Below are 26,802 nucleotides of genomic sequence, written 5' to 3'. Positions count from 1 at the left end.
ACAAGCCCTGGGCCGGCCTCTCCGGATGGCTTCGGCGTGCCCGTCACCCACCCCGAGCCCAGGGGCCGGCAGGGAGGTCTCAAGGCCGCTCGAGCCAGGGCAGGGCGGAGGCACAGGCTTTGCGCCGGCCCTCCTCGCGGCCTCCTGCCTCTGCGCCCCGGCCGGCCTGGGGTGTGCTTCCCGTGGCCCCGTCTCCTTCCCACCCCCGTCGCGTCTCTTGCCCACCCCCACCCCCCCTTCCCCCGGCCGCGGGCTCCACCTGGAGCAGCACCGAGTCGTGAGAGTGCAGGAAGGGGCCCACCTCGGGGCTTCCCCGACACCTACCCCCTGAGGAGGGTCCCACCGGAACCGCGCACGAAGCGGCCCTGGCGGGAGGGAGACCAGCGGGGAGGGGGTCGGTGGGGAGCTTGACTCGCAGTTACTTCCGAGGGGAAGCTGAGCCCCCAGGGCTGGGGGCTGACCAGCCTCAGCACTCCCACGAGGGGGTGGTCAGGAAGGAGGGACCCTGTCCCTGGGGCCCAGGGCGCTCACGGGTCAGGCAGAGTTGCCAAGTGTGTCGGGTGCCCTGGACAGCTGAGGCACATTTTGCCCAAAGGTTAAGTTCCAGCGCATCACAGAGAGCAGACGAAATACACACACGGTGTTCCTAAGTGTTGAAACGAACCAATAATTCCACCCTTTTCTCAGGATGTTCTGTTTGGCTGTTAATGAAATATATTTCCAAGGAATGCGGGCATGTGACTAAAAAGGCCAGCAGTGCCTGGGAGTGTCACAACAAGACCCTTCCATCTCGCCCCCCTGGGCCATCCTGTGCTCTGGGAGTAGAGCTCTCAGCCAGAAGTGAAACACAGTAGTTTCCATATCCGGAATTCTAAGATTTTCTAAAGCCCTTTAAAGGCCCCCTTCTCTGAGTGGTGCTTGACCTGCTGGTGTTTGGGGCGGGAGGGTGAGCTGGGTGGAGGGTCTGGGCGCCATCCCGAGGGAAGGGCTTTGGAGGCCTGTGTGAGCCTGAGACCGGGGGCCCAGTGCCCATGGCTGAGGGGAGGCTAGCGCTGACTCCAGCCATGCCAAGCCAGACGTCGCCCTCCTTCCCGACAACCCAGCAAAGCCTGTTGCTCACATTCCTGGCTGTGCTGCTTACACTTGCCCTCTGAGAAGGCCAGCCTGGCAGAGCTCTGTTCCTGCCCTCTGGGCTGCTGGGAACTGAGTACCTAGCCTCGGTGCTGGAGGGGAGGAGCCATAGATGGTGGAGGCCCAGTCCCCGCCCAGGGTGCTGCCCCTCTGCTGAGCTGAAACTTCTAAGCAACATCTTAATAAAACCAAAAGGGACGTGATATTGTTCTACCACCTGTGCCCGACCAATGTTAGCCCTTTGTCATATGGGGCAGTGCTGTCTAATGGTAAAGCTTCCACTATCAGATCCCCAATCCCTTCTCCTACCCCCTCCCATGGGGGTTCAATGGGTACATCTGTATTTCATAGAACCTGAAACTCTGATTTTACAAAGGAGCTGGAGGTCTGGGGAAAGAACTGGTCTGATCTCAGTTAAGAATGCAACTTTATACCTGGATGATACTAGAGCACTTTAGCACCTACTGTGTTTGAAAATGAGATCTTCACAAAGACCTCATGGGCAGGAGACAGGCAGGAGAGGGGACAGACTGAAGCTCTGTGACTGACTGATCAAGTAGCAGAGGTCCAGATGACTTCCAGGCCTACCACTGATTTACTATCACCAGAGCCACGTAACACACCTTCCACATAGAGAACCAGCAGAAAAATGAGTTTGAAGAGCATTTTAGCTAAATCCAAGGTCATTTTGATCATTAGTGAAAGTCATTCTCTTCCTACACACTGCCCCACACCCTAAGCCCCCTTCCTAGAACCAAATGGGTTCTGAGATTAAAGTGCAAGTGACAAACCTGGGGGTGACCAGACTTTATCATCTCTTTCTTCTTCTTCCATGTGTGTTCCTGATCTTACTCTTCCCGGTTCTTCTGCAGGGAGCGGTCCAGCAACCCTGTCAAGTAAAATCACACACCCTAAGGATGACTTTCACAGACTCCTCCCGTGGAGGCAGTTTTCAAAAGGTCTTCCTTCCTACCTACACCCCCCCCCCCCCCCAAAAATCAATCTTCATCTCAGGAGCCCTAAAAGGCACAGCTTACCTCAAGATTTAATATTTAATACAACCTTTAGATCTAGTTCTGATAACTGCCAGTTGCCCCCAATTCACTCTTTGCAAGAGAATTCTACCTGAATCACAAGGTTAATAACCTGACTGCAAACCCAGCATCCTTAAGCTATCTATGGTCACCCTGGCAACTCACCATAAAGTTCTTCTTTTTAAAAGATTTCAGAAAAGTAATTTCAGTCATCAAGATTACATATTGCACAGAACAAAAAGCTTTATGAATCTTACCCTTCTCTGGATGTAACTCTACGTCTCTTTTCTTCCTATGTGGAGAGAAGGGAAAAAGAGAAAAACAATATTTCAAAAGAAGATCAAAACCAAAAGCAAAGGGCTTCCCTGGTGGCGCAGTGGTTGAGAGTCCACATGCCGATGCAGGGGATGCGGGTTCGTGCCCCGGTCTGGGAAGATCCCACATGCCGCGAAGCGGCTGGGCCCGTGAGCCATGGCTGCTGAGCCTGCGCATCCAGAGCCTGTGCTCCGCAATGGGAGAGGCCACAGCAGAGAGAGGCCCGTGTTCCACAAAAAAAAAAAAAAAAAAAAAAAAAAAAAAAGTGTGAGTCAAAGTATTAAATAAATACATTTGATGTGGTTAAAAACAGGGTTTGGGGGTTAATCTCGGTTTAGGGGAGATCTAGGCAACCTTCAGTCTGGTGTTGATGTCCCACCATGCTCAAAACAAAGAGAGGCCCAGGAGCTGGCCCGGCACATGTCTGCACACTACAGGTCATCTAGTGATGCTACGTAAAGTCAAAGATCCACCTCATGTCAGGGATTTGTTAACACTAGAAAAAAAACCAAAGGAGTAATTTGGGATTCACATCAGGAAGTGATGATGACAACCTAGACTGGACACCAGCTCTTCTCTGATGAATACCTTAGTACACTACTTCCCTAAGTTCACAACACTTGCCATCTCCAGGATATCTGTATTTATGTATTTAAGAGGGATAAAAAATATTGTCATGATGAAACCGATCTATGTCTTGTCTGAGGTGGAGGTTACAAGAATGCATGCGTGCATACGTGTGACCACACATGCACAGTGAATAAAATCTGTAGATTATGCTGATGTCCATTTTCTGGTTTTGCTATTACGGTTATGTGCGACATCACCATTGGAGAAAGTTGGGTAAACTACACAGGACCCCTCTGTACTATATTATATGAAATTAATCTGTATGTGTATATATAAAATTCTGCCTCCAGACTGCCTTTAGACTTGAGCTACATCATCAACCCTTCCCTGGGTCTGCCTCTCTTGGCCTGTCCTGCATATTTCAGTCTGGCCAGCCTGAAGTCGTGTGACTCAGCTGCTTAAATTAATCTCATACACACAGACATCACTGGGTCTGTTTCTCTGGAGAACCCTATGATAGATTTTATACTAATATACTACTGTAATATATACATACATGTAATTTGAAACAATACAGAAGAAACTGATACATGCTCGCCTCTCGCAGGAAGAACAGGACAGAGAGGGGGGAGCACCAACCTTATGTACCAAACAGCCTTTTGTGCTGCTGCCAGCCCGGCCGCCCCAGGTGCAAGCAGATATAATGGTGTGTGGCCCAGGCAGTGGCTACACAGCTAAGGATTTTAAGGCACAATGCAGCGAGATGCCAGGGCTACGGTCACACACGTGGAACATTCTAAAGCCAAGAGCGGTCACAGGATTCTGTGCATGGGCCCCCGAGGGCACTCTGGAGGCTGTCGCGGACCCTCAGGTCCCACATGAGGAGACAGCCCGCTAGAACACAGCAGGCGGCCTGCCTCCCAGATCTCGCCCGGGTCAGCCTCCCGGGCACCCGGCCTCCTCTGCATGGCACAGGGCAGGCTCACAGAGGGAAGAGTGGCCCAAACCCAAAGGTGACACCAAACCCCACGGGAGAAGAGTAAACCAAGGTTATGAGGGGAGAGGGGAGGGGTCCCTTGGGAAGCTGGCCACTCAGGATTTCCAGCCTCTTCCACAGGAAGCCAGCTCACGAAGCACCAAGACCTGTCCTGGGTCACACTCAGAGGACTTGACCCCTGACCCCACAGCCCCGCTTCCCAAGCCTCCTCGATGCTGATGTTGCTGACACAGATCAGCATGGAGGAATGGGGGACTGCATGGCTGGGGGGCTGCTGGGAACTCAGGACTGGCCCACCCTGAGGCCCCGCGCCAGCAGGCGCCACACTCACTGGATGGTCTCAATGATTTCGTGAGCGGCATCGTGGGGTTTAAACGTCCTGAAAGACAACGGGACAGGGTTCAGAGCCATCCCTCCCCGCTCCGGTGATGGGAGCGACCAGGGGAGGTGGGTGCTGCAGTCCTCGGGACTCCCCGACGCACGGGACCTACCAGAGAGCTCCACCTACAGCGCTGGGGCCCTGTCCTGCCACGTGGGACACGCTGGTTCTGGGAGCGCCTGTTCCTGCAGTGCCCTGCCGCCCAGCGGGCTGCGGGGAAGGGACCGGGACGGACTCGAAGCCTCCGACCTTCCTGCCCCAGGACTTCTCCCGGGCGCTCCTGCAGCCTGGAAGCCACAGGTCTGCCTTTGAGTCCCTGAATCGCCGCAGGCCTCGGTCTCCATCTGTAAAATGGGGAAACACCACTCGTGCAACCACCGGGAGCGGGCGAGCAGCATTCCTCCCTCCCGCCCACGGCGGCGCTCTCCGGGCCTCACTGCACCCGTGGGCTGGCCTCGCCACTTTCCCCGAGGAGCACGTCGGGGGTCGCTCTGGCCTTTCGCCGGGGTCTTGGCGGCCAGCTAACCCAAGACCCCGCAGAAACCAAGTGAGGACGACGCATCGTGTGGACGGTCTGTAACTCTAGACTGCACCTCTGCCCCGCCGGTGAAGGTTCCTATCGTGGTGAGGAGGGGCCTCAAAGAGGATGCACAGCGAGAGGAGGGCCCCCGAAGAGCACAGGCTGAAGCTGGATGTGAGATGGTCAGGCCCAGAGCTGCCAGCCCTGCCCCGGGGCAGCGACTGCCCCTCTCAGACCAGGTCGCCATTTCCACGCTTCACAGTGGAGGACGGCAATGCAGGCAGAGCCCCTACGGGCCAGGGCATGGATGCCCGGAAGGTCCCAGGACAGGGGCCCCCACGGCGCAGCGGTCCTAACCTAACACGTCAAACAACTCCAGAAACACCCTTTGTGTCCTAAGCCTCATCTCTGCAACAGCAGCACTACTGAGCTATAATTCACACAGAATGGGCCCCCGCTTCAAGTATATACTTCAGTGGGTTTTAATACATTCAAAGCTGGGCAACCATCCCCTCTATCTAGTTCCAGAACATCCCATCACCCCATTAGCAGATGCGCCCCAATCCCCTCCCCAGCCCCTGACAACACTAATCCACTCTCTGTTTCTGTGGATTTGCCCATTCTGGACGTTTGTAAATAGAATTACGGTATGTGACCTTTTGCCCAGAATCTTATTTTTTAAGGCAAAGGAGAAAAACAATCTTCTATCGTTCTTAATAATATCCTCAGGGGATCGGTTGGAAGACGGCGGAAGAGTAAGACGTGGAGATCGCCTTCCTCCTCACGGATACACCAGAAATACATCTACACGTGGAACAACTCCTACAGAACACCTACTGAAGGCTAGCAGAAGACCTCAGAGCTCCCAAAAGGCAAGAAACTCCCCACGTACCTGGGTACGGCAAAAGAAAAAAAGAAAAAACAGAGACAAAAGAATAAGGACGGCACCTGCACCAGCGGGAGGGAGCTGTGAAGGAGGAAAAGTTTCCACACACTAGGAAGCCCCTCCGCGGGCGGAGACTGCGGGAGGCGGAGGGGGGAGCTTCGGGACCGCGGAGTAGCGCACAGCGACGGGTGCGGAGGGCAAAGCGGGGAGATTCCTGCACAGACGATCGGTGCCGACCGGCACTCACCAACCCGAGAGGCTTGTCTGCTCACCCGCCGGGGCGGGCGGGGCTGCGAGCTGAGGCTCGGTTTCGGTTTTGGACGGAGCGCAGGGAGAGGACTGGGGTTGGCGGCTTGAACAGAGTCTGAAGGGGTTGGTGCGCCACGACTAGCCGGGAGGGAGTTCGGGGAAAAGCCTGCACCTGCCGAAGAGGCAAGAGACTTTTTCTTCCCTCTTTGTTTCCTGGTGCGCGAGGAGAGGGGTTTAAGAGCGCTGCTTAAAAGAACTCCAGAGACGGGCGCGAGCCGCGGCTAAAAGCGCGAACCCCAGAGACGGGAGCGAGCCGCGGCTGAGGGCGCGAGCCCCCGAGACGGGCGCGAGCCCCCGAGACGGGCGCGAGCCGCGGCTGGAAGCGCGAACCCCAGAGACGGGCGCGAGCCGCGGCTAGAACCGCGGACCCCAGAGACGGGCGGGAGACGGTAGGGCTGCTGCTGCCGCCACCAGGGGGGCTGTGTGCGAGCACAGGTCACTCTCCGCGCCCCTCTTCCGCTGAGCTTGTGCAGGCCGCCACTGCCAGGTTCCCGGGATCCAGGGACAACTTCCCCGGGAGTACGAACAGCGGGTCTCAGGCTGGTGCAAACGTCACGCTGCCTCTGCCGCCGCAGGCCCGCCCCGCACGCAGTGCCCTCCTTCCCCCATCCCCCAACCCCCGGCCTGAGTGAGCCGGAGCTCCCGAATCAGCGGCTCCTTTAACCCCGTCCTGTCTGAGCAAAAAACAGACGCCCTCCAGCGACCTGCGCGCAGGGGCAGGGCCGGGTACAAAGCTGAGCTCCTGTGAGCTGTGAGAGCAGGGAGGAGAGGGGGAGGTATCTCCCGGCAGCCGCAGAGGCGGCGGATTGAAGCTCCACAATCAACTTGATGTGCCCTGCATCTGTGGAATACCTGAATAGACAGGGAGTGATCCCAAATTGAAGAGGTGGAATTTAGGAGCGAGATCTGTGATTTTTTTCCCTTTTCCTCTTTTTGTGAACGTGTGCATGTATGCTTCTGTGTGAGACCTTGTCTGTATACTCTTGCTTCCACCATTTGTCCTAGGGCTCTATCCGTCCATGGTTTTTAAAAAAAAAAAAAAAAAAATTTTTTTTCTTCTTAATAATTAATTTTAATTGTAATAACTTTATTGTACTTTACCTTCGTTCTTTCTTTCCTTCCTTCCTTCCCTCCTTTAGACAGCGAATCACCCCAGGTTAGGAGGTGGTCTCTGGGAGCAGGATTTATGATTTTTTTCCCCCTTTGCCTCTTTTTGTGAACGTGTATGTGTATGCTTCTGTGTAAGATTTTCTCTGTATAGCTTTGCTTCCAACATTTGTCCTAGGGTTCTATCCGTCCCTTTTTTTTTTTTTTTCTAAATATTTTTTAGTTCAATAACTATATTATACTTTAATTTATTTTTACTGTATCTTCTTTCTTTCTTTTTTCCTTCTTTCCCTCCTTCCTTCCTTCCTCCCTCCCTTTCTTTCCTTCTTTGCGTCTTTCTTCCTTCCTTTCCTCCTTTCCTTCTTTCTTTCCTCATACTTCTACTAATTCTCTACATTTTCTCCTTCTTTCCCTCCTTACTTCCTTCCTCCCGCCCTCCCTCCCTCCTTTCTTTCCTTCTTTGCTTCTTTCTTCCTTCCTTCCTTTCCTCCTTTCCTTACTTTCCTCATACTTCTACTAATTCTCTCTACATTTTCTCCTTCTTTCCCTCCTTCCTTCCTCCCTCCTTTCTTTCCTTCTTTGCTTCTTTCTTCCTTCCTTCCTTTCCTCCTTTCCTTACTTTCCTCATACTTCTACTAATTCTCTCTACATTTTCTCCTTCTTTCCCTCCTTCCTTCCTCCCTCCCTCCCTCCTTTCTTTCCTTCTTTGCTTCTTTCTTCCTTCCTTCCTTTCCTCCTTTCCTTCTTTCCTTCCTCATACTTCTACTAATTCTCTCTACATTTTCTCCTCCTTTCCCTCCTTCCTTCCTTCCTCCCTCCCTCCCTCCTTTCTTTCCTTCTTTCTTCCTTCCTTCCTTTCCTCCTTTCCTTCTTTCTTTCCTCATACTTCTACTAATTCTCTCTACTTTTTCTCCCTTTTATTCTGAGCCGTGTGGATGAAAGGCTCTTGGTGCTCCAGCCCAGGAGTCAGGGCTCTGCCTCTGAGGTAGGAGAGCCAACTTCAGGACACTGATCAACAAGAGACCTCCCAGCTCCACATAATATTAAACGGTGGAAATCTCCCAGAGACCTACATCTTAACACCAGCACCCAGCTTCACTCAACGACCAGCAAGCCACAGTGCTGGACAACCTATGCCAAGCAACTAGCAAAACAGGAACACAACCCCACCCATTAGCAGAGAGGCTGCCTAAAATCATAATAAGGCCACAGACACCCCAAAACACACCACCAGATGTGAACCTGCCCACTAGAGAGACAAGATCCAGCCTCATCCAGCACAACACAGGCACTAGTCCCCTCCACCAGGAAGCCTACACAACCCACTGAAACAACCTTAGCCACTGGAGACAGACATCAAAAACAACGGGAACTACGAACGTGCAGCCTGCAAAAAGGAGACCCCAAACACAGTAAGATAAGCAAAATGAGAAGACAGAAAAATACATAGCAGATGAAGGAGCAAGATAAAAACCCACCAGACCTAACAAATGAAGAGGAAATAGGCAATCTACCTGAAAAAAATTCAGAATAATGATAGTAAGGATGATCCGAAATCTTGGAAGTAGAATGGACAAAATGCAAGAAACAGTTAACAAGGACCTACAAGAACTAAAGATGAAACAAGCAACGATGAACAACACAATAAATGAAATTAAAAGTACTCTAGATAGGATCAATAGCAGAATAACTGAGGCAGAAGAACGGATAAGTGACCTGGAAGATAAAGTAGTGGAAATAACTACTGCAGAGCAGAATAAAGAAAAAAGAATGAAAAGAACTGAGGACAGTCTCAGAGACCTCTGGGACAACATGAAACGCACCAACATTCGAATTATAGGGGTTCCAGAAGAAGAAGAAAAAAAGAAAGGGACTGAGAAAATATTTGAAGAGATTATAGTTGAAAACTTCCCTAATATGGGAAAGGAAATAGTTAATCAAGTCCAGGAAGCACAGAGAGTCCCATACAGGATAAATACAAGGAGAAATACGCCAAGACACATATTAATCAAACTATCAAAAATTAAATAAATACAAAGAAAGCATATTAAAAGCAGCAAGGGAAAAACAACAAATAACACACAAGGGAATCCCCATAAGGTTAACAGCTGATCTCTCAGCAGAAACCCTACAAGCCAGAAGGGAGTGGCAGGACATACTGAAAGTGATGAAGGAGAAAAACCTGCAACCAACACTACTCTACCCAGAAAGGATCTCATTCAGATTTGATGGAGAAATTAAAACCTTTACAGACAAGCAAAAGCTGAGAGAGTTCAGCACCACCAAACCAGCTTTACAACAAATGCTAAAGGAACTTCTCTAGGCAACAAACACAAGAGAAGGAAAAGACCTACAATAACAAACCCAAAACAATATAGAAAATGGGAATAGGAACATACATATCGATAATTACCTTAAATGTAAATGGACTAAATGCTCCCACCAAAAGACACAGATTGGCTGAATGGATACAAAAACAAGACCCTTATATATGCTGTCTACAAGAGACCCACTTCAGACCTAGAGACACATACAGACTGAAAGTAAGGGGATGGAAAAAGATATTCCATGCAAATGGAAACCAAAAGAAACCTGGAGTAGCAATTCTCATATCAGACAAAATAGACTTTAAAATAAGGACTATCAAAAGGGATAAAGAAGGACACTACATAATGATCAAGGGATCGATCCAAGAAAAAGATATAACAATTGTAAATATTTATGCACCCAACATAGGAGCACCTCAATACATAAGGCAAATACTAACAGCCATAAAAGGGGAGATCGACAGTAACACATTCATAGTAGGGGACTTTAACACCCCACTTTCACCCATGGACAGATCATCCAAAATGAAAATAAATAAGGAAACACAAGCTTTAAATGATACATTAAACAAGATGGACTTAATTGATATTTATAGGACACTCCATCCAGAAACAACAGAATACACATTTTTCTCAAGTGCTCATGGAACATTCTTCAGGATAGATCATATTTGGGTCACAAATCAAGCCTTGGTAAATTTAAGAAAACTGAAATTGTATCAAGTATCTTTTCTGACCACAACGCCATGAGACTAGACATCAATTACAGGAAAAGATCTGTAAAAAATACAAACACATGGAGGCTAAACAATACACTACTTAATAATGAAGTGATCACTGAAGAAATCAAAGAGGAAATAAAAAAATACCTAGAAACAAATGACAATGGAGACACAACGACCCAAAACCTATGGGATGCAGCAAAAGCAGTTCTAAGGGGGAAGTTTATAGCAATACAAGCCCACCTTAAGAAGCAGGAAACATCTCGAATAAACAACCTAACCTTGCACCTCAAGCAATTAGAGAAAGAACAAAAAACCCCAAAGCTAGCAGAAGGAAAGAAATCATAAAAATCAGATCAGAAATAAATGAAAAAGAAATGAAGGAAACAATAGCAAAGATCAATAAAACTAAAAGCTGGTTCTTTGAGAAGATAAACAAAATAGATAAACCACTAGCCAGACTCATCAAGAAAAAAAAGGAGAAGACTTAAATCAATAGAATTAGAAATGAAAAAGAAGTAACAACTGACACTGCAGAAATAAAAAAAATCATGAGAGATTACTACAAGCAACTCTATGCCAATAAAATGGACAATCTGGAAGAAATGGACAAATTCTTAGAAATGCACAACCTGCCAAGACTGAATCAGGAAGAAATAGAAAATATGAACAGACCAATCACAAGCACTGAAATTGAAACGGTGATTAAAAATCTTCCAACAAACAAAAGCCCAGGACCAGATGGCTTCACAGGTGAATTCTATCAAACGTTTAGAGAAGAGCTAACACCTATCCTTCTCGAACTCTTCCAAAATATAGCAGAGGGAGGAACACTCCCAAATTCCTTCTACGAGGCCACCATCACCTTGATACCAAAACCAGACAAGGATGTCACAAAGAAAGAAAACTACAGGCCAATATCACTGATGAACATAGATGCAAAAATCCTCAACAAAATACTAGCAAACAGAATCCAACAGCACATTAAAAGGATCATACACCATGATCAAGTGGGGTTTATCCCAGGAATGCAAGGATTCTTCAATATACGCAAATCTATCAATGTGATAAACCATATTAACAAATTGAAGGAGAAAAACCATATGATCATCTCAATAGATGCAGGGAAAGCTTTCGACAAAATTCAACACCCATTTATGATAAAAACCCTCCAGAAAGTAGGCATAGAGGGAACCTTCCTCAACATAATAAAGGCCATATATGACAAGCCCACAGCAAACATCATCCTCAATGGTGAAAAACTGAAAGCATTTACACTAAGATCAGGAACAAGACAAGGTTGCCCACTCTCACCACTCTTATTCAACATAGTTTTGGAAGTTTTAGCCACAGCAATCAGAGAAGAAAAGGAAATAAAAGGAATCCAAATCGGAAAAGAAGAAGTAAAGCTGTCACTGTTTGCAGATGACATGATACTACACATAGAGAATCCTAAAGATGCTACCAGAAAACTACTAGAGCTAATCAATGAATTTGGTAAAGTAGCAGGATACAAAATTAATGCACAGAAATCTCTGGCATTCCTATATACTAATGATGAAAAATCTGAAAGTGAAATCAAGAAAACACTCCCATTTACCATTGCAACAAAAAGAATAAAATATCTAGGAATAAACCTACCTAAGGAGACAAAAGACCTGTATGCAGAAAATTATAAGACACTGATGAAAGAAATTAAAGATGATACAAATAGATGGAGAGATATACCATGTTCTTGGATGGGAAGGATCAACATTGTGAAAATGACTCTACTACCCAAAGCAATCTACAGATTCAATGCAATCCCTATCAAACTACCACTGGCATTTTTCACAGAACTAGAACAAAAAATTTCGCAATTTGTATGGAAACACAAAAGACCCCGAATAGCCAAAGAAATCTTGAGAACGAAAAAAGCAGCTGGAGGAATCAGGCTCCCTGACTTCAGACTATACTACAAAGCAACAGTAATCAAGACAGTATGGTACTGGCACAAAAACAGAAAGATAGATCAGTGGAACAGGATAGAAAGCCCAGAGATAAACCCACGCACATATGGACACCTTATCTTTGATAAAGGAGGCAGGAATGTACAGTGGAGAAAGGACAGCCTCTTCAATAAATGGTGCTGGGAAAACTGGACAGGTACATGTAAAAGTATGAGATTAGATCACTCCCTAACACCATACACAAAAATAAGCTCAAAATGGATTAAAGACCTAAATGTAAGGCCAGAAACTATCAAACTCTTAGAGGAAAACATAGGAAGAACACTCTATGACATAAATCACAGCAAGATCCTTTCTGACCCACCTCCTAGAGTAATGGAAATAAAAATAAAAATAAACAAATGGGACCTAATGAAACTTCAATGCTTTTGCACAGCAAAAGAAACCATAATCAAGACCAAAAGACAACCCTCAGAATGGGAGAAAACATTTGCAAATGAAGCAACTGACAAAGGATTAATCTCCAAAATTTACAAGCAGCTCATGCAGCTCAATAACAAAAAAACAAACAACCCCATCCAAAAATGGGCAGAAGACCTAAACAGACATTTCTCCAAAGAAGAGATACAGAATGCCAACAAACACATGAAAGAATGCTCAACATCATTAATCATTAGAGAAATGCAAATCAAAACTACAATGAGATATCATCTCACACCAGTCAGAATGGCCATCATCAAAAAATCTAGAAACAATAAATGCTGGAGAGGGTGTGGAGAAAAGGGGACACTCTTGCACTGCTGGTGGGAATGTGAATTGGTACAGTCACTATGGAGAACAGTATGGAGGTTCCTTAAAAAACTACAAATAGAATTACCATATGACCCAGCAATCCCACTACTGGGCATATACCCTGAGAAAACCAAAATTCAAAAAGAGTCATGTACCAAAATGTTCATTGCAGCTCTATTTACAATAGCCCGGAGATGGAAACAACCTAAGCGCCCATCATCGGATGAATGGATAAAGAAGATGTGGCACCTATACACAATGGAATATTACTCAGCCTTAAAAAGAAATGAAATTGAGCTATTTGTAATGAGATGGATAGACCTAGAGTCTGTCATACAGAGTGAAGTAAGTCAGAAAGAAAAAGACAAATACCGTATACTAACACATATATATGGAATTTTAGGAAAAAAATGTCATGAAGAACCTAGGGGTAAGACAGGAATAAAGACGCAGACCTACTGGAGAACGTACTTGAGGATATGGGGAGGGGGAAGGGTGAGTTTTGACAGGGCGAGAGAGTCATGGACATATACACACTAACAAACGTAGTAAGGTAGATAGCTAGGGGGAAGCAGCCGCAAGGCACAGGGATATTAGCTCGGGGCTTTGTGACAGCCTGGAGGGGTGGGATGGGGAGAGTGGGAGGGAGGGAGACGCAAGAGGGAAGACATATGGGAACATAAGTATATGTATAGCTGATTCACTTTGTTATAAAGCAGAAACTAACACACCATTGTAAAGCAATTATACCCCAATAAAGATGTTTAAAAAAAAAAAAAAGTTAGTGCCAATAAATCTAATATATAGAAAAACAAAAACAAAAAAAAAATAATAATATCCTCCAACTTACCAAGGACGGAGCAGTAAATATCCATTGAACTCATATTACTTAGACAAGGCCGGGGGCGGGAGATGGAGCACGTGCCATCTGTTCGGTCCAGCACAGGACAGCCCTGCAGACCAGTGGTTCCCGACACGGGGGAACCGACCCGCAGCTTCAGCGCCACTGCTGACCCAGAAACCCTGGGGAAGAATCACTGATGGGAACAATCGTCCCCAAGGCCTCCTGGCAAACGGCAGAAAACAGTGAGGACAGCTGGGTTTGGAAAACAGTCTGGCAGCTCCTCAAAGGTTAAACAGTTAGCAAATGACCCAGCAATTCCTCTCCTGGGTGTCTGCCCAAGAGAAATGAGAATATTCGTCCACACAAAACCCTGAACATTGGGCTTCCCTGGTGGGGCAGTGGCTATGAATCCGCCTACCAATGCAGGGGACACAGGTTTGAGCCCTGGTCCGGGAAGATCCCACATGCCGCGGAGCAATGAAGCCCGTGCACCACAACTACAGAGCCCGCGTGCTGCAACTACTGAAGCCCACGTGCCTAGAGCCTGTGCTCCGAAACAAGAGAAGCCACTGCAACGAGAAGCCCACACACTGCAACAAAGACTAGAGCCCACTCACCACAACTAGAGAAAGCCCGCGCGTAGCAACGGACACCCAAGGCAGCCAGAAAAAAAAAAAAAACACCCAAAACCCGAACATTAGTGTTCACAGAGGCGTGATTCACAACCACCAAAAGGTGGAAACCACCCAAATGTCCATCAACAGATGAACGGATAAACAAATGTGTCCCTCCACACACTGAAATATTATCCATCCATGAAAAAGAGTGAAGCACTGACACTCGCTACAACGTGGATGGACCCTGAGAACACGATGCTCAGTGAGAGAAGCCAGACGGAGGACACACAGTGTGTGTGATTCCACCGATGGGAAACGTCCAGAACAGGCAAGTGCACAGAGACAGAGAGTGGGTTCCTGGTTGTCAGAGGCTGGGGAGGGGGATGGGAGGGATGCTAATGGGGATGGGGTTTCCTCTTGGGGTGATGGAACATTCTAAAATTGGTAGTAGTGACGACTGCACTCAATGAATACACTACAAAGCAGGGAACGGCACGCTTTAGGCGGATGAGGTGAAGGGTGTGGGAATTACACCTCAAAACAGCTATCAACAACAGCAACAGGGACCTCCCTGGCGGTCCAGTGGTTAGGACTCTGTGCTTTCACTGCCGAGGGTCCAGGTTCAATCCCTGGTTGGGGAACTAAGATCCCACGAGCTGCACGGCATGGCGAGAAACAAACAGAAAACCACAACACAATCTATAGGAGGAAATGTGAGGCAGTGTTAAAAGCACCTCCACCTCAGTAGGAAAATACCGAGCATCTAAGACACTCATGTGGCCGACGGACTCTGTTCCTGGTCCACAACATTCAGTGATTCCAGAGAGACAGCCCTGGCAGCACTGAATTCCCTGGGCTCCTGTACCCACTGAAAGCAGAGAAGACGCCACACTTCCCGCAGGGTCTGCTCAGAGACAAACGCACACAGCACAGTGTACAAGGCACTGAGGTAGCCACAGGATGAGGAGGAGGGTCTAGAACTTTCCACCAACGCTCTCCCGTGTCACACTCCTCCTGAGGGGAGCTGGCCCCCATGCACTGAGGAGCCTCAGCAGCCCTGCGGGGCCCACGTGCAGAGGAGCCACGGGTGGGGCCTCCTGGAAGCCAGGCATCCCGCCTGGTCTGGCCTTCGGATGGGGCAGCCACGGCTGAAGCCCCTACTGCAGCCTCCTGAGGGACCCTCGGCCGGAATCCCCTGGCCCGCCTGCTCTGAATCCCGGCCCTCAGAAACCACGGGAGGTCATCAGTGTGCATCGTCTCAAGCTGCTAAATTCATGTCTGCGTTTAGGCCGATACCTTACACCCTGTGAGCACGGCCCATAAGAACAAGTCTTAGAGCCACGGGAGGACGTGACAGTACCCAGAAGAGTCTCATTCCGGTCACCACTGTGGAATTACAAAACAGCGTGCGCACTCTGAAAGGACCCCGTGAGCATACACGTATGCCTGAGCATGCGCTGCGTGGCAGCCCCGTGCCGGCTTGGACTGCGCTCCCTCCCTCGGCCCCCTCAGGAGGCTGGACGTGCCCCAGAGATGCTCCTCCTGCAGGGGCGGCAAGGACCTTCATGGCACGTGGGCCGCAGCCCTGGCCGAGGCACCACATCTCAGGCCGCATCACACAGACCTGGGAAGACAGGGGCGTGGAATGTGGTCTCATCCGTGATGAGATGAACTCAAGCTTTAAAACCAGAACGAAAGGAAGGAAACAGTTTACGATGTGCCTCCTACAGTCTCAGGATGCTGCTTTAGGAACTGGCCAGCTTCCAGCGACCATCCTGAGTCGTATGATTTAAGATGCCCTGATCACCATCGATGATTCAGAAGCTCTCACAGCTTCTCGGCTGTGGCCTCTTCTTCTGCTTCACAGGTCTTCAGAACAGAGCGATGCCAGAAGCCGACCCAGAAACGTCCTACTGAGAACAGCCCTGAGAAAGCCCGCGCTTAGGAGCACCCACACCTCCTCCCCCGGGGGAGCCTTGGAACTCCGGGGTTTGAGGCCAGCCCTGGTCTTGCTGCACAGGACGCCCGGCCTCCCCGTCCCAGCCACAGACCCGGCCCGCTGCTGGCTGCTTGCTGAGTCACTGACTAACCCAGGCTCTTCTCACTGACAGCCTCAGAGCCTCCGCAGGAAGCCACTAAGCAGAGGCTTAGCGGAATGCTGCTCACCAAAGAGCCGGTGGCCTCACTCTGGGGTCCTGGGAAAACAGCTGCAATAAGCACAACCATTCCCGCCTGAAAAAGCACGCTGTGCACAAGCCGGGGGCTGTCATCAGGCCTGAGCCACCACCAAGCCCGTCCCGTCTGCTCCCCTCCCCTGCCCAGCTCAGGTGAGGGCGGGAGCCGCCCACAGGGCTGGGGAGCCTGGCTGTCTCACTCGGCAGGCCCTTGCCTCTTCCTGGACCGTGAGGACAGGTGTGGGAACAGGAACTCCACCTGGACGCCCGCAGGTCTGGCTCTTCCCCTGCTCATCCCCACAGGCCCTGTGCCCGGCGTGAGGAGCCTGGACAGGAGGCCTCCTGGGTGCTTGCTGCCAGGGCACAGCCCACCCCTGAGCACGCAGGCTGGTTCACGGTGACAGGGGCACGACATCGGGAGACATCGTCCCTGGAGGACCCGGCGAGAGGCAGGGGGCAGAGACTAGGGAGGAGACAAGACGTGGACTCCGTCCTCCTCTTCCCACTTGCAGCAGGAAGACGCCGGGACCCAGGGGGCCTCCGAGGCAGGGGCATCACACCGGGACGAGCATCAGAATCCCTAGTCAGAGTGCAGTTCTGGGGCCCACCCGCAAAGTTTCAGAATCAGCAGGTCTGGACCCCAGGAACCCACATTCCGAACCAGTTCTGGCTGGTGAGGAGGCTGCTGGCCCAGGGCTCCACTCAGAGAACCACCGGCCTGAAGCAAGCAGGGACTCTTGCTCTATCACTGTCTGCTGAGGGCACGAGTGTCCAGCAGGTGCCGAGGGGTAGCACCCTGGGACTCTGCCCGTGGTCCCCACTCCCCAGCAGGCTGCAGGGGACACTGCCTGCGGGCTGGGGGTCGCTGCCTTCTTCCCCGAGGCTCTGCACACCTCCGCAGCCCTGGGGTGGGGGCCAAGGCAAGTGGGACAGAGCGGCCAGGGTGGGATGCATGCACTGCTTCCCAAAGTGGAGAAGCACAGCGGGAGGAGTCAAAGGCAGGGGAGATGGAATATGGTGGGTGGTCCGCTGGCTGTCTCTCTGCCTCTCCCAGTGGCCAGGCTTTGAGAGCAGAGATCTGGCTGGAGGAGTGGAAAATCCACAGAAGTCTCTCCGTCTGGGAGGCAAGCCAAGCGGGTGAGCAGAGGGCCCCGAGGCCCAGCGAAGGCGCTCAGCCTCACCTCTCAGCCTGCAGCCTCACTGGGGAGCATCTCTCAGCCTGCAGCCCCGCTGGGGAGCAGCCACTCGCCAGGGAGAGGGAGCAGGGGGTGAAGGGGCAGGGGGAGGGCCAGCGCCTGCGGTGGGCCTGAGTACTCAAGAAGTGAACAGGTTTTCACTTGAAAATGAGTGCATTTCACACAGGGGTGGGGGTGGCAGAGAGACTGGCTATGGAGCATCACACGGGTCTCATCCACAGTCAGCCCCAGATGTCCGCAGGCCCCCAGCAAGGGGGTGTTGCCTGGTCCCAGGACCGTACCTGAGGACAAGGCAGGCCAAGGATGGGAACCACCTGGTAAAGCGATGCAAAGGAGAGAGCCAGAAAGGAGGCTCTCCTCCCACCGCACACCCGGCCCGCTCCCCACAGGGCCAGGCTGACAAACCAGGCTGGTCTCGGGACTGAGTCGCATCGCAAAACCCTGCCCGCGAGACCGGCACTGCAAGAACAGTCAACTTGGGAAAACAGGAAGGGGCTGCCGGGACCCCATGAGGCCAAAGTCCAGCTGGAGAAGGAAGAGAGAAGAGGGAGCGGGCCCGTGGCTCCCGGGCCACAGACACGGTGCAGGACACGGTGGACCCGTGGCCCTGACCAGGGCGGGTGGGACCCGCTGTGCACACAGGGGCCCCGAAGATCAGGGTCCAAGGAAGGAGCCACCACGAGGAAGAGGGGTCTAGAGCCTCACTGTGCCCACAGCGGCCCCTGGCCACCTGGACGAGGGGCAATGGTGCGCGCTGGTGCCACTCCAGTGAGCACAAGATGCACGCGGATTTCTAAGACAGAGTGCGCGCGCACGCACAAAGTAAAACTGCCCTTTGGTAATGCTTTAAATGGCACGTTGAAAACGTCCTGTCTGGGCTATACTCGGTTACATACAATGCTATGAAAACATACCTCGCCTCCTCCTTCTGACTCGTCACCTGGCTCCCACAAGGGCACGCGTGAGGCTTGTGTGCCCCCTCACCTACTGCCCCACCTGCGGGAGCGTTTCCAGACCTGACCCTGAGCCTGAGCTCCACGCCTGGGTCTGCAGCTCACGGAAGACAGTCTGCACAGAGCCAGGACCGGCTGGGACGTCCTGCTGTCTGGGCAGCCGTCCTTCTGCAGGACGGGCGTGGGTGTGTCCACAGGAGGACGGGGCACCACGGGGGCTCCAGGGGTGACAAGACCATTTCAGTTGCTTCAATCCAAACTAGCCCACCTGTAAGAGGCCGCCCAGCCACCCAAGGAGCTGCTGCAAGTGCTGAGTGCCTGACGCCGGGCGTGTGCGTGGAGGGGCCGTCATGGAGTGACCCCGGTGGGATGGGGGAACACGACAACCAAAAGTTCACCACCAGAACTTTTCTCGCCCTCACCAAAGAAAATGCTTTACTGCCACAGAGCAGTCCGGCCTGAGGCCGAGGCCGTGACGGCAAGGGAGGGAAAGCCCAGGGATGGAGGAAGCCCTTCCGAGGGGGCACGGCTGGAGAGGGACTCGCCCGCGCTCCCCGAGCAACAAGCGGCAGCACGGCCTCCACCCAGCAGTCTCAAAGGCCAAGGCGAGCCGCACCCCCAGCCTTCCAACTGTCTCCCACTCCAGCAAGGGATCCTGTTAGCACCGTACCAGTGCAACTGGCGTCACCCCACCCCAGGACCAAGCCAAACGAACGCCTCTCCAGGGGCCTCAAGACCCCACGACCTGGGCCACGCACATGGGAGCATCACTCAGCTATGCAAAGGGGTGAAGCCCTGACACTCACAACAACGTGGACGGACCCTGAGAACACGATGCTCAGTGAGAGAAGCCAGACACAGAAGAACACACAGTGTGTGATTCCATTGATGGGAAACGTCCAGAACAGACAGATCCACAGACACAGAGTGTCAGGGGCTGGGGCAGGGGACTGCCGGCCCTTTGCGCTGATGGAATGTTCTGGAATTAGAGGTGAAGGCTGCACAGCTCTGTGAATATAGTAAAAGCCATTAAATTGTACACGTCATATGGGTGAGTTCTGTGGTGTGAGAATGCTATCTCGACAAAGCTGTTATTTAAAAAGACACAAAACCCACAAGACCCAGCACGGCTCCTCCTCCCCTTCTCCTGCCCCTTCATCTGGTGTCTGTCCCAGACCAGGTGTGGGCCCAGCGTGTCCTGCGGCCCCAGCACCTGCTCCCCGGTGGGAGCCTCACTCAGCCTGCAGGGTGAGCACAGAGCAGACGCCAGGGAGCCACCTGCACAGCAGGGGAAACGTGAGCCACCACCACCACGGGATGTGCAAATCCTTCCCTAGAACTCCCCACCCCAAGCCCCATGACTCCCGCCGTCCCGGTGGGCACCACCCCGTGGTGGTCCCTTCCCCCCTCCCCCCCCCCCCGACCCCCGGGCACACAGCCTGCAGAGACCCCTTCCCCACCCAGGAAAAGACGCGTCAGGTTTTTAAAGGACCAGCGTTCTCAGAGGTAACCTCTCTCACACACCGGCTGCCCGTGCACCTGTTGTGAGTCTGATGTGCTTTCCCAACATTGGCCGCGCACCCCATGACTAACTGAGGGGATTCAAACGGAAGCCCCTCAGAGATGAGGAGGCATCGTCATCCAAGGTCAATACTCAGTGAAGCACACAGCCTCCAAACTCCCAACTGCAGCTCACGGGAACCTGTGACTTGGCAGCCCTGCCAGGCGCCCTGGACAGGAAGAGGGCCCGGTCTGAAACAGGGGTGCCGAGGAACAGAGCCCCGGGCTAGGCACCGCGACAGTGGCCGTGGGTGGGGAGAGAGAGTCTGGGAAGGAACAAGAAAGGCGGGCGGTGAGGGAGGCAGTACAGAGCCATGCGTGAGCTGCGGAGGACCGTGGACAGGCACCCGGCACGTCCTCTGTTAACACCCTTGGGACCGCTCGACGCCACGGGCATGGCAGGAGACCCGGCTGGTGGGAACGGCAGGGACAGCTTGAGGGGACAGAGAAGATGCCAAAGAGGCCTCCAGGCAGCACCCTGAGTGGGAGGAAGGAAACAGGACTGTCATCCCACAGCCAGGGAGAGAAGGCGCATGCACTGGGGAAGAGTGCCAGGACCACGAGAGGAGGACATGGCAGAAAGAAAGAGGGAGGAGAGGGGCTTCCTGGGAGACGTGTGCCGGGCCCGGGACCCAGGGATGCGCAGACACAGCCAATCCCACCCTACAGCTCCCCGAATCCAAAAAGGTCACCAAACACTCTGTATCTTGGTTGTATCAATGCCAAAGAAATCATTACATCAGTGCGTAGCTTTGTAAGATGCCACCATCGGGAGAAACTGAGTAAAGAGAACGTGGGATGTGTCCGACCAATTTCTGATGGCTGTGCAAGAATCTACGATAATCTCAAAATAAAAAGTTTAATTTAATTAAGGAAAAAAGGACGCAGCTCCTAAAGGTAGGCTGGGGGCGGGTCCCCTGCAGCTCCCAGCAGCCTCCTGCCTAGTGAATATCCAAAGGGCCGGCTGTCTGCCTGTGTCTCCTCCCACCAGTAACAGAGCATACAGGCGGCATTTGGATGTTAGGGACCAAAGTATGAAAGCTAACAGCCACATGCATATGGAATACCAGGCTTTTCCCGGTGATCCCTTCCTCTTTAAAGAGGCTACTTCACCCATGGAAAGTCCTCAAAAGGTTAACCTGCCTTCCACCTGAGCTCAGATTAGGCAGGACTCACACCAGCAGAGGTCAGATCAGAAAATGTTTTCTGAGTCAGGGGGAGGGATGGCTCACTCAGCTGCCCACTTCAGCTACTACCCACTGTGGAATGAAGGGCGTGACTGCTCAGCAGGTATTCATCAGAGACTCGTGGGGTCTCAGGAGGAAGCCAGAAGCAGGCGGGGACACTCACGCTGGGGCCGCTCCACGCCCACAGCCTCAGTGAGTCACGGAGGGGAAGGACCACTGCACGCCCTCGCTGGCTCCATCAGGCAGCCAAAGATACCACCTGCTTCCTCCTGAGCTGAGACCCGGTTTTTCCACCAAAAGAAAGACCATCCTGCTTTAGAAATGCCACCGTGAGCTGTAAGTAGATATCTGGGAACTCTCAGTCACAGAAGGAACAAAACTCGTCCTGCACCCTGCCCTCCTATTAGTCAATTGGGCAAAAGCCCATCTTGGAGGCTGGACATTTCCACGTACAGGCAGTTGTGGCTGTTTGCACTTCCTCCTGCGGGTGCCCCCTCCTCAGAGAAGCCACTCATACCTCCCCCAGGGCAAATCTGGCAGCCCCACTCTCTGGGACCTCAGCTGATCCCATACACAGGGCACTACACCTCAGTTAAACTTCTGTGTTTACAGATCACCTACCGTCCTTAGTTCATAAGTTTTGAGAATAAGAATACTGTCACCCACAGAATGGGAGAAAATATTTGCAAACGAATCAACGGACAAAGGATTAATCTCCAAAATATATAAACAGATCACGCAACTCAATACAAAAGAAACAACCCAATCCAAAAATGGGCAGAAGACCTAAATAACCATTTCTCTAAAGAATACATACAGATGGCCAAGAAGCACGTGAAAATCTGCTCAACGTCACCAATTATTAGAGAAATGCAAATCAAAACTACAATGAGTTATCACCTCACACCACTAAGAATGGGCATCATCAGAAAATCTACAAACAACAAAGGCTGGTGAGGACGTGGAGAAAAGGGAACTCTCTTGCACTGCTCGTGGGAATGTAAATTGATACAGCCACTATGGAGAACAATATGGAGGTTCCTTAAAAACCAAAATAGAATTACCATATGATCCAACAATCCCACTACTGGCATATACCCAGAGAAAACCATAATTCAAAAAGACACACGCTGGGCTTCCCTGGTGGTGCAGTGGTTGAGAGTCCGCCTGCCGATGCAGGGGACACGGGTTCGTGCCCCGGTCCGGGAAGATCCCACATGCCGCAGAGGCAGCTGGCCCCGTGAGCCATGGCCGCTGAGCCTGCGCGTCCGGAGGCTGTGCTCCGCAACGGGAGAGGCCACAACAGTGAGAGGCCCGCGTATCGCAAAAAAAAAAAAAAAAAAAAAGACACACGCACCCCCAATGTTCACTGCGGCACTATTTACAATAGCCAGGTCATGGAAGCAACCTAAATGCTCATTGACACGTGAATAGATAAAGAAGTCGTGGTACATATACACAATGGAATATTACTCAGCCATAAAAAGGAACGAAATTGAGTCAATTGTTGAGACGTGGACGGATCTAGAGACTGTCATACAGAGTGAAGTAAGTCAGAAAGAGTAAAACAAATATCGTACGTTAACGCATGTATGTGGAACATAGAAAAATGATACAGATGAACCGGTTTGCAGGGCAGAAGTTGAGACACAGATGTAGAGAACAAACGTATGGACACCAAGTGGGGAAAGCCGTGGGGGGGGGGGGGCGGGGGGGGGGGATGGTGGTTGTGCTGAACTGGGCGAGTCGGATTGACATGTATACACTGATGTGTATAAAACTGATGACTAATAAGAATGTGCTGTATAAAAAAATAAATTAAATTAAATTCAAAAATAAAAAAAAAAAAAGAATACTGTCTACTGTCCTCCGCGCCCCCTGGAACACTCACTCTAAATATCCAGGAGATGCTTGCAGAATGAATGAATCAATGAACAAACAAGCTCACTCATTTCAAACGTGTGGTCACATGAGTAATCTGAACCTTCTACAAAAGTTAAGCTTCTGGAGGGAGCCCATTTTCTTAACGTATTCAGCATCGAGTCATCACAAAATATGAACTCTTATAAAGTACTGCCCCCTCACTTCCCAAGAGGAAAGCAAATTCCTCAGCAGGGAAATGGGAGGGTAGCAGACATTACCCGCAAAGCTTTGGGAAGGCTGCGGCTCACTGAGCACTTCACTAGGGCCCCTGAGCCGCCCGCCTGGTAGTAGACAGACACACCAGGAACGTCTGCTGACCGGAAGAAAGAGCGCTCGGCCAGGCAGGCAGCACACCCCGCCCCTGCAAAAAGAGGTCCGGAGAGCAAGGGAAAGATGCTCTCTCCACTCCAGAACCGCCCACACTAGAAAGCAGGTCTTGCCAGGGCCTGGACACACGAGGCCTTCCTTACAAGGGTTACAAATCTATGGCCTTGCTCTGCCTCGAATAAAAGACAGAGACGGGGACAATGTGACCATCTCCAGATAAACTTTCAACTCGTTTCAAGTGCCTGGGTGCTGGGTCACAATGCATTTCTTACACTCTTCCAACACTCAAAAATCCAATTTCTAAGATGCGAACGGTTTGTTAAACATACACTTAGCACAGATCCCAGTCCCACTCCTGATTATTTCTCAAGTGAGGTTAAAAACACAAGATTCACATGGAACCTGCCCTGGGATGTTTACAGCAGCTTTATTCCTGATCCCCTCAAAACTGGAAACAGCCCACAAGTCCTGCCATCCGCAGGCGAATGGACAAAACTGGAACATGAATACAACACAGCCAGAAAAAGGAGTGGCTTCTCATACCCGCAATAAACGGGGATGACGGACTTCCCTGGTGGTCCAGTGGCTAAGACTCCGCGCTCCAGTGCAGGGGCCCGGGTCCATCCCTGCTCAGGGAACTAGATCCCGCACGCTGCAACAAAACATACTGCACGCGCCAATGAAGATCTCATGTGCCGCAACTAAGACCGGCACAGCCAAGTAAATAACTAACCAAATCAATGTTTAAAACAACAAACAAAAAAAACAAACCCGGATGAATCTCGCATAGGTTTTGCTGAGCTAAAGCAGCCAGAATCAAAAAGCTACATGCTGTTGTTCCGTTTATCTGGCTTTCCTGGAAAAGCCAAAACCTTAGGGACAGACAGGAGATTAGCGGCCAAGAAGCTAGAGGCGCGCTGGCACCAAAGGGCAGCAAATGGCAAGACAGGATTGCTCTGCCGCCTGACGGCGATCATCTGTCAAAACTACCTACAACTGTGCACTACAAGTGAACTATGCTTCACGGCTACTAAGGATAAACAAATGATTACATTTTGAAAAATGCGCTGGCCGGCCAACCCGTGCATAACAAGTGCAGTAAGAGGGGCGGGGAGGCGAGGCAAGTGGATCAGCTGGACTTCTGAAGGTTCCCCCCACTTTCAGTTTCCCTCCCCTGGGATGTCTCCCCACCCTGCTCACTCTCAGGCCACCCACCAGGGCCACCCGGAGGTTACCCAACCAGAAACGCCAGAGCCCAGGCTCAGGCCGCGCCTCCGGGCACAGTTAGGGCAAGAAATAGAAAGCGCCAGTGCGCGGTGGCGGGGCTGGAAAACCCTCGGACCCTCAGATAACTGCGGAGAACCGGGGCCCGGGAGTCAACATCAGCTCCCAGGCGCGGGTCCCAGCGTCCCGACCCCGGCCGTGACACACTTTCCACAAACTGACACACACGGAGCCCGCGCGAGGGCCGGGTCGCCTGGAGGACGGTCCCCCGCAAGCCGAGCGCACGAAAGGGCGCCCCAAAGGCGCCGGCCCAAGGCGCCCGCTGCGCTTTCCCTCCGGAAGGTGGGCTGCGGGGCCCAAGCGTAACCCTGAGACAAGAAACACGCGGCACCACGCCACCACGGGGGACGAGAGGCCGGGCGCCCACCTAGCCGGACACCTGCATTTCTGGGAATCACAGGACGCCTGTGTAAATTTCCGTCTGGCCTGTCATTTTCCAAAGCCACTCAAGATCAGGGGACAAAACGCCTCCTCTCCAAGTGTCCTGCCAGCCCACCCACTCAAGATCAGAGGAACCAAAATGCCTAACCAAAACAAAACAAACAGAAACACAAAAAAACTGAGTGAGGGAGGAAAGGGTTCCCTGAAAAAAAAAAAGAAATTTAGCACGTTGACAGCGCTAGAATAACTACCAGGAAAAAGAAACCCTTCATGTCAGATCCTAAAGTACAGAAGGGCAAGCCCGCCGGCAGTCCAGGCCCGGGAGGACCTGGGGTCCCCAGCCCTGCAGAGCCAACCGCAGACCGGCTCGCGCGCCCCTCGGAAAGCGCGGGTCCCCGCGGCCGAGTCGGCGGCCCCGGCCGGCCGGCGCCAGCTCCCCTCTGCCCACCCTGTGCGCGGGGGCTGGAAACTGGCAAACTGCCGCGGAGAACCACGGCGGGGCGGGAAGGGGGGCTCCAAAAGGGGTCTGGCGACTCGAGTCGCTTCCGTTTCTCGGTGGGGCTCAGCGCGCGCCGTGGGGGAAGAGGTGCGGGGGTCCGGGAGGAGGGGACGGGCGGCACATTACGTAGACCGGCAGCGGCCACGGGTAGACGGCGGGCTCGGTCCCCAAGAGCGACTCCAGCCTCAGCTCCAGCTTCTCCCCCATGTCTTTGGCGCGCGGCCCCCCGCACCGCGCTAGTCTGCCGGTTGGGGGAGGGGCGCGGCGCCGCCGGCGGGGGCGGGGCAGACGGGCAGGCGGGAGGCTGAGGGGGAGGGGCCTGGGCCTCAGCTGCTGCCTGCCGCCGCGCTCCCGTCCGGCCCCCGGCTCCCTCTTTGTGGTCACAGGCCCTGGGGCCTCCAGCGCTGCTGCGAACTCGGGCTGGCGTGAGGCGAGCACAATGAGCCGGGGGCCGGGCTGCAAACACTCCCGGCGAGCGCGGCCCATCCCGTGGACTCGCAGGCAATCAACGCACGGCATGTACGCACGCACGCAATCACGCACGCACGCACGTACGCACGTCTTCGGCTGCCCCTGGCCAACCCCCACCGGCCCGAAGTGGGGACCTGGGAAAACCCCTCAGGGCCAGTGGTGGCGGGTTCGACTCCCGACCTTGACGTAAGCCTGACACACCCCCTCACCCCCCAATAAAGGAAAAGGAGCATAGGAGGCAATCGCATACATTATTGATAAACACATACAAAGACACTATTGGTACAAAGCTATTTCTCCATATAGCAACTCTGAACTTTAATAATACATATATATATCAAACATTAA

At 52.0% G+C, this 26,802-nt stretch overlaps 1 protein-coding gene across 1 annotated transcript in view; it reads right to left on the bottom strand.

Annotated features, from left to right (window-relative positions):
- The window catches only part of LOC116761197 (centrosomal protein of 78 kDa-like), a 51,667-nt gene extending 25,165 nt beyond the window's left edge, over nucleotides 1–26,502 (bottom strand). Inside the window, exons 1-3 of the mRNA XM_032646957.1 lie at nucleotides 26,110–26,502; nucleotides 2,423–2,457; nucleotides 1,923–2,020 (exon numbers count right to left, since the gene is read on the bottom strand). Of these exons, the coding sequence (XP_032502848.1) occupies nucleotides 1,923–2,020; nucleotides 2,423–2,457; nucleotides 26,110–26,502 (526 nt within the window). The remainder of the gene's footprint in view (nucleotides 1–1,922; nucleotides 2,021–2,422; nucleotides 2,458–26,109) is intronic.
- Nucleotides 26,503–26,802: the final 300 nt, after the last annotated feature.

The sequence above is a fragment of the Phocoena sinus genome, chromosome 10 (assembly GCF_008692025.1).
Source record: "Phocoena sinus isolate mPhoSin1 chromosome 10, mPhoSin1.pri, whole genome shotgun sequence".
In the NCBI taxonomy this organism is placed as follows: Eukaryota; Metazoa; Chordata; class Mammalia; order Artiodactyla; family Phocoenidae; genus Phocoena; species Phocoena sinus.
Note: the sequence above shows the minus strand (reverse complement) of the source record. Positions and strands in the feature narration are given on the sequence as shown.